Consider the following 7,422-nt stretch of genomic DNA (forward strand, 5'->3'; position numbering starts at 1 on the left):
AAAAAAATAAAGTTTAGGAGAAAAATCAAAAAATTGTGAAAATTCATGTATTTACAGGCTAATAACCCTTTAGAATATCGCCCACTTTACTGCTAATTTGACATTTATCACACAGTCTATCATTGAATTTAATTTCAATGCATATGTACGAATAGATCTATTTTTTTTTGAATAAATTGGTTTTAAGAGATATTTATTGAGGTAAATAATTAATAAAGTAATGCAACATGATATTATTTTAAGATTAAATAATAAACCGTATAACGTAGATATAAATACACGATACTAGGTATTTATAAAATTCAATTGCATCTAGTTCACAAAATCACCCGATAGAAAATAGTGAGAGGCCCAATAAATACATGACACGCGGAGGAAGGTGGATTCTATGTGTCACCATGTGGTGATGCTATCATATCCCAATATTTAAGGTGTGCTTGATAATCAGGTGAGTCGCGTGAGCCTAAACTGCACGAGAATTATCACGTTTTTCACCACGTGTCAACTAAAAGCGTGCTCATGTAACATGTTTGGCTCACGTGGTGTTTTTACTGCCTTCAACCGGTAACCTGTATTCCTTAATATCTTCCATTTATATTTATTTAATCCTAGTAATTTTCAATTTTATATACTCCTAGCTAGTTTCGGAAAAAATAATTCGTCTTCATGCCAATATTTCAACTTGAAATAAAAGGATAAAGATAAAGTAAAATTCTTTCTCAATTTAGCATAAAAAAATCAGAAAAATGTCACAATCATAAACCTGTATTACTGTATATGAGACAGTTATTACATCTAATCTAAGCCTTCAACCTCTCTCTCTCTCTCATATTGTGTTGCTGTCTCCTCAAATATTCATTTTCTCTCTCATTCACGAGCAGCCCTTCGTCTAAAGTCTAAACAGCTCACTGCAAAAAATTTTTTTGAAAAAAAGGTGATATTTTTTCTTTATTTCTGCACAAGTTTGAAGATGGAGAGAGATTTCATGGGCTTGTTTGTGAAGCAGGAGCTTCCTGATGAAATAAATGAAGCTGGTATTTTCTTCTACTTTTTTTTAAAAAATTTATTGATAGTATATGGTTGTAATCAGAATTTATGAAACTTGAAAAAACGAAACTTTATCTACTCCCTATTTAGTAAGTTTGAGAATTTGGCATATGAAATTTACATTTGATATTTTTAATTCCATTTCTTTATTGTAAACAAACACAAACATGATAGTTTGTAAGGTACAAGGACCATTTTCTTTGTTCAAAGCAATTATTTATTTGTTTATGAGTTTTTTTGGCATGCCACCAGCTGTTTACTGTAGCTTAAATTAAATAATGTTCTTCTTTCTATAATGATGTGTGAGGTGGATTCTTCACGTTTCGTGAGAAATCATCAATATGGGTACTAGAATAATATTTTTATTGGTTGCAGTGTTAACTTAATTGTACAAGTCTTCCTTTATATTAAAAAAATGTTAATCTCTCATGTTATATATTCATATTCTATGTTTATTGTGTATTGGATTTGTACAATGCTAACATGCACCTCTTAAAGCAGCAATATGGAGTAATACACTAAACTGTGCTCTCCAAGAAGTCATAAGTCACCACTCCACATGCTAAAATATTTTATTTCTGGCCGCCTCTAAGAATCTTTACTTCTTTTTAAATTTAATGTCACACCCCTTTTTCTACAGCTACAAGTTTGAATTATTTAATTTAATTTATCTTGGATTCCTAGCTAGTATTTGATTATTAGTAAAGATATTAAGTGAACTGCAGTTTGTGATTTTTTATGCAGCTTTTTTAGAACTACACTTTACCAAATTAACTTATTGGTTGTTAATCATTAGGTAATTAAGTCCTTAAATAAGGTGTCTCTGAGCCAGAAAATCTATTGCTTATATTGATTCATTCTTGATTCTTGATTCTTGATTCATATTTTCATCTCATAGTATATTTTTTTAATTTTGTTAATCAGCTCCTGTGAGAAGCTTACCAATGCAGTGGTCATTCTCAAACAAGGGCTCTGCTCATCCTCAGCTCTTGTCTTTTCAAGGTGCTCAAGAAGACAAGCAACCTAAGACTGGTTTCCACTCACTTGCATCATCTGGTCTGGTTAACTTAAACACCGATGTTTTCAACTCTAATCCCAGCCAGTTTCCTGGCTCACAGGTTGGTTATGTCCCCATTTTTGGATTCCTTTTGTTGCTTTTCAAGAATTAGATGACAGTTACTGTATATGTTTCTTTAACTGGTTAGTAGGTTGTTTGTTGTGGCAAGTTTTGATTTAGTTGTTGTAACTTGTAATAGATTTAATGATCCCTTCTGTTGCTTTTCAAGAACTTAATGGAAGTTATTTAACTGTATTGCTTAGTATGTTGTTTGTTGTGATAAGTTTTGATTGATTGGTTTGAATCCTTTTTGTTGATTTGCAAGAATTAGAAGACATTTATTTAGCTGTATTGTTTCTTAAATTGGTTAGTTGAATGTAACAAGTGTTTTGATTGCTGTAACAGATTTTAATAGATGGATTGATAGCAGTAGATGGATTTGAGTGTCTGTCTAGTGTTAGGCTGCCTTCAAATTATCCATTTTGATTTGTGCAGAAAAGCAGTGCTGCCGAGAAGCAAGGCGGGGTCCATTATACGATGACAACATACTCGAATCAGCACGGAGATGCACACAACATCCGCCGTGCACTCACCACCCCTTCACCTGCTGTGGCTCACCCGCCCTACGCTGCTCCCATGGCCGGAGGCCCAATGGCCAAGCCCTCTAACACCGCAGTCGTTGGCACAACTGATTTTAGGTCTTTATACTGTGAAAATTAGTCATTCAAAACCTCCCAAGAAAAGTGATGATTTTAACTAAGAGGCTAAAATCAAATCTTGTTGTGCAGGAGTTCTCCCAAGATCTCCAACGCACCTGCTCAGCTAACAATCTTCTACAACGGCTCAGTCTGTGCCTACGACAACATTTCTCCCGAGAAGGTACACTATATGCGCATTTTCTTTGTTATGAGGCTTAGTGTGTGTCAGTCCATTTGCTGTAACTCTGCTCATCAAATGGATTTAGGCTCAAGCTATTATGCTATTAGCTGGAAATGCACCTTTGGTAACTCCTAAGGCGATGCCTCCTGCAGCTCCGGTTCAGGTGGCCGTGCCTAGACCTTCAGCTCCCGAAAGGCTAACCATAAGCCAGCCTTACGCAGCAACACCACACCGTTCTAGCCCTGTCCCAATGACCCCTATTAGCATCTCCCAGTCTGCTGGCCAGGCTGGTATTAGGACTGAGACGACCGCTGCTAAGCCATCTGGAGCTCGTATGTCGCCTCCTATCAACGCTGAGCCTCTGAAATCGGTTACTCCTCTAGGATCTGCAAGCTTTCTATCACCAGGTACTTTTCTTTTGCTCCTGCTTTTGTATTTTCTTACTTTTACATTCCTCATAGACATTAATATCTTCTTCCTCGTCATGTTTTTTTCAGACACTGTACCTCAGTTTCGCAGAAAATCTCTAGCCCGATTCCTGGAGAAGCGCAAGGAGAGGTAAATTTCTAGCTCTTGTGACGCCTTGATTATTTCTTTTCACCATGATGTTGTTATTACATGATTAAGTCTACTAGTCCGTTGTCCCGATAGAACACTCGCTTTCTTTGTGCATACGCCTTTTATAACTACATAAAAGAACTCTTCCACATAGCTCAATGTTCTAAATCCACATTTTTCTTTGAAATCTGTATCAGTGTCTAAGTTTACTAGTCCGTTTTTTTCATGATAGGATACGCGCTTTCTTTGTGCATACGCCTTTTATACTAACTACAAAACTTCCATGACATACTGGACATAAAACGCGTTCTTCTGCTCAGTTCATAATCCGCAATTTTCGTTTGAAATGTTTTCAAAATGATCTATATGTCTAAAAAGACTTGCTCTGACCATAGCAGGGTGATCAGTGCTTCACCTTATGGTGAATGTCAGTCTGGGGATTACGGTGCTGCCGGAACAAGCACGAAGAGCTTGTCTGTGAAGTCTCCGGGGACTTGTCCGGTTCCAGCAACAAACTGAGAGGCTGGTTTTATTAGCAGAAGCCCCAAATAAGTTATAGAGATAATTAAGATGCAAGATAAAAACATTTCAAGTTTCAGTTTGTGGTATACCTTATGAATTTGAATGTCCTCTTTTTTCTTCTGTTAAACATTGTTGTAGACTTGTAGTCCATTTTTGTGCTGAATTTGTTGCAAGAATGTAGTAGTCACACTATATAAAGATTAAATTTTGCATCAAGAAAGCAGTATTATTATTATTTTACACTCCTTGAGTCTGATAGGGGATTTTGCCTAATTGATTACTATGATCTTGTGACCCACAAACCTGAAATTATACAGAGACATTAAAAAAAATACAACAATACATGATTAATAATTGGCATATAAGACTACTATAACAGATCAAGTTGAATGGTTGTTTCAGATGGGACATTCTTCAGTTGAAGTGAGTGATCAAGAATCTCTTAGCCAATGTTGTTTGCTTTTCACTATGCATTTTAAGTATTGAAGAAATTTCATTCCAAAATCCAACACTATCCATCCTTTTTAGGAAGTAAAGTTTACAACAAATGAGAAGATCTTCCAGTTTGAACTGAAGTTCATTCATTTCCTCTCATTCTTGGAGTAAAACCTGAGGACGACGTAGAAGAAAAGGCGATACAGCACGCCCCAGGCGAGCAGTATGCCTATATCAGTCCAAATGCTCTCAATGTGATCAATATCCATAGTGAACAACACATCCTCTCCGATCAACATGAGCTCGTTCTGACGAGTCGTGCAGTTGATCCCTCGAGTCACATTGTGGAGCTCGCTGATCCTGATCTCTCCGAGGGGGCCGGGTTGGAGCTCCTCACCGAAGCCATGGTAGCACCGGATGCCTTTGAACTCGTTGATGAGCAGTGCCTCGAAAGGGTACTTGATGGCAGAGATGTAGTGCAGCCATTTCCAGTAGATGGGGATCTGTGAAGATTTCAAGAAGAAGCCACAGGTGAGGAAGAAGAGGGCCGTGGTGGCTATGACCACCGCGTAGCCAGTGATGTAGCTGGGCACCACTGCGCTCACCAGCATCACGTAGGCGTTTGTGGTGATGAGGGAGGCGTAGAGGATGAGCCAGAAGGAGATGATGTTGCCGTGGAGGCGGAGGATGTATTTGGTGATGGCTGCGAATGTGAAGCCTTGGATAGCGAAGAACGGGAGGTAGACGATGAGGGAGGAGATGACGTAGGAGGAGGCGCGGTAGGCGTTGTGGGAGGTCTCGCGGATGAAGATGAACCTCTCTTGGATGAAGGTTGGGACCGCGTCGTTGGAGGAGAAGAAGACGAGGCAGATGGCGAAGATGTAGAAGTTGAGGAGGCGGTTGATGGTTAGGAACTCTGTGCTGTGGAGTTTCTTGAAGAGAGAGGCAAGAACAAGAGCCATCACTGTTAAAACAATCTCTCTTGAGAGGAAGAGCTCGGGTGTTCGTATCACGTTGAGGGCCGTGCGCCATGAGAGAACGGCCACCTCGCGCAGCCATGGGTTGGCGAACTTGCGCCTGTGCTCTGGCTCGTCCAGGACCGGCTCATCCTCCAAGTCGAATTCTTGGTAAGAAGTTGTGTATGAGTCAAAAGAAGAGCTGAAAACAGGTGCTTTTGGAGGTGGGTGGTTTCTGTTTCTTGTGCTTGAGAGTGGTGTTTTGGCTGGGGTTTGGCCAGGGGTGCGAGCCGGGGTCCACGTGGGAGCACGTCGGGGAGTGCCCGTGACGCCTTGGTAGATCCAGACAGAGAAGTCTTTGTAGAAATGTGAGGCCAGCCTTGGATAAGCTCCACTTTGATTCATGTTGAGTGGTGTTTGAGGCATTATTCTGCTCTTTCTCTCCAATGAGGCATCAAAGTTTTCTTCATCATCATCGTCATCATCACCGTGGTTGCTGTTGTAATCGAACGGCCCTGATCTAGGAGTCATGGCTGTGCCTCCCCCATGGGAGAACTGGCTGCTCTGCAGGCTGATGTGCTTCGACCACGAGCTCTTCCCACGGGCCGGGGTTGCCTGTGGCGTTTTGATCCTCTTCGGAAGTGGGGTTGTGGCGGCTTGCTCTGGCTTGATCCCATCGCGCTGGTACAGCACAAGAGGGTCAAGCCCCACAGTTGATTCGTCGTACTCCTTGATCACATCGAGGAGATACTCAATGCTGTTTTCGCCTTCTGGAACCGGACGTTGGAAGCCGGCTAGGTAGCCAGGTAGTGCTGTTGGGCTCCCCATGTATACCAGCCTCCCCCTGCAGTATATATCATTGCTTAGATAATCTGATTTCTTGTTCAAATAAAGAAAGCTCACATTCTTTTTTTACCTAGCAAGGACTGTGATCCTGTCCAGAAGCATCTGGATTCTGAAGGAAGGCTGATGGATTGTCATGAGCACTATGCTGCCTCCTCTGGCTATGTCCTTCACCTTCTCCACGACGCTGTAGGCGCTCGTGGAGTCGAGGCCGGAGGTGGGCTCATCAAGAAACAGCAGTGATGGCTTGTGGATTATGTCAACACCAATAGACACCCTTCTCTTCTCCCCACCAGAAACCCCTCTTGTCCCTTCATTCCCTATGTATGTATGCATTGCACTCTGCCAACAACACTTGTGATGTGAGAGGAAGGGAAAGAGAGAGAGAGAGAGGGCAAAAGGCAGAAACTACTCACTGTTAAACCAAGCTGATTGACAAGCTCAACAACTCTCTTCTTCTTCTCAGCTGTGGAGATGGATGGTGGAAGCCTCACCTCTGCAGCAAACATGAATGTCTCAAAAACAGTAAGCATAGGAAAGAGCTGATCATCTTGCATCACATAGGATGAGATCATCTTCATATAGCTTGCTGTCACCTAACAACGAGAAAACACAATCAACATTACATAAAGTGTGTTTGGTGTGAAGGTATGTATGTATCTTGAGAGGCTTACTGCTTTCCCATCTATCTTGACATGGCCTTCGAGGCTGCCCTGGGCGATCCGGCCGGCTAAGGCATCAAGAAACGTCGACTTCCCCGCCCCGCTGGGCCCCATGATGGCCATGATCTCGCCCTTCATCGCCTGCCCCGAGATGTCGTTGAGCAGATAGGTCTCCTTGGTGATCCACACCCCATCTTTTTTTATTTTCTTGAACACACTGTATGATAGGTTTGTGAACTCGAGGCCGTGGCCGGGGACCAGCTTCCGTGTGGCCTGCCTCACGACATTCTTGCCCCCTTTCGCTGTCTTGTCCAAGTCCAGCAGCGTCTCGAGCCTCCTGTTCGAGTCCTCGCGCGCATACCTCGCCATTGAGAGAGAGGGATAGAGAGAGGCTCCTATAAATGGGATGTGGGAAAGTGGGACGATGAAATTGAAAGAAATGGTTTTTGGATGGTTGCAAGAG

General features: G+C 41.7%; 2 protein-coding genes across 3 annotated transcripts; one reads left to right on the forward strand and one right to left on the reverse strand.

Moving 5' to 3' along the window:
* The first annotated feature begins 809 nt into the window (after window positions 1–809).
* Window positions 810–4,305, forward strand: LOC125190998 (protein TIFY 6B-like). 2 transcript variants are annotated; one of them, XM_048088447.2, is made up of 7 exons: window positions 810–1,034; window positions 1,972–2,165; window positions 2,600–2,802; window positions 2,893–2,983; window positions 3,069–3,390; window positions 3,481–3,541; window positions 3,940–4,305. In XM_048088447.2, the coding sequence occupies exons 1-7, from the start codon at window positions 971–973 to the stop codon at window positions 4,058–4,060; spliced, it is 1,056 nt and encodes a 351-aa protein (XP_047944404.2). In that variant the 5' UTR covers window positions 810–970; the 3' UTR covers window positions 4,061–4,305. The 2 variants fall into 2 exon arrangements, with proteins under 2 accessions (XP_047944404.2, XP_047944403.2); XM_048088446.2 differs by having other exon boundaries at window positions 816–1,034; window positions 3,937–4,305.
* A 102-nt stretch (window positions 4,306–4,407) lies between these two features.
* On the reverse strand, window positions 4,408–7,422 carry LOC125187519 (ABC transporter G family member STR-like). Its single transcript, XM_048084123.2, has 4 exons — window positions 6,972–7,422; window positions 6,714–6,893; window positions 6,371–6,639; window positions 4,408–6,298 (listed from the first exon to the last, which is right to left on the reverse strand). The coding sequence occupies exons 1-4, from the start codon at window positions 7,326–7,328 to the stop codon at window positions 4,645–4,647; spliced, it is 2,460 nt and encodes an 819-aa protein (XP_047940080.1). The 5' UTR covers window positions 7,329–7,422; the 3' UTR covers window positions 4,408–4,644.

Source organism: Salvia hispanica, chromosome 5 (assembly GCF_029641045.1).
Source record: "Salvia hispanica isolate PSC_SH4W2 chromosome 5, Shi_PSC_v1, whole genome shotgun sequence".
NCBI classification, from domain to species: Eukaryota; Viridiplantae; Streptophyta; class Magnoliopsida; order Lamiales; family Lamiaceae; genus Salvia; species Salvia hispanica.

Coding starts and splice junctions, on each gene's coding strand:
- LOC125190998 (XM_048088446.2), top strand. CDS start 971: ATGGAGAGAGATTTCATGGGCTTGTTTGTGAAGCAGGAGCTTCCTGAT. Junction 2,803..2,892: donor GTTGGCACAACTGATTTTAG/GTCTTTATACTG, acceptor CTTGTTGTGCAG/GAGTTCTCCCAAGATCTCCA. Junction 3,542..3,936: donor CTGGAGAAGCGCAAGGAGAG/GTAAATTTCTAG, acceptor CTCTGACCATAG/CAGGGTGATCAGTGCTTCAC.
- LOC125187519 (XM_048084123.2), bottom strand. CDS start 7,328: ATGGCGAGGTATGCGCGCGAGGACTCGAACAGGAGGCTCGAGACGCTG. Junction 6,894..6,971: donor TCAAGATAGATGGGAAAGCA/GTAAGCCTCTCA, acceptor TCTCGTTGTTAG/GTGACAGCAAGCTATATGAA. Junction 6,640..6,713: donor TCAATCAGCTTGGTTTAACA/GTGAGTAGTTTC, acceptor TGTTGTTGGCAG/AGTGCAATGCATACATACAT.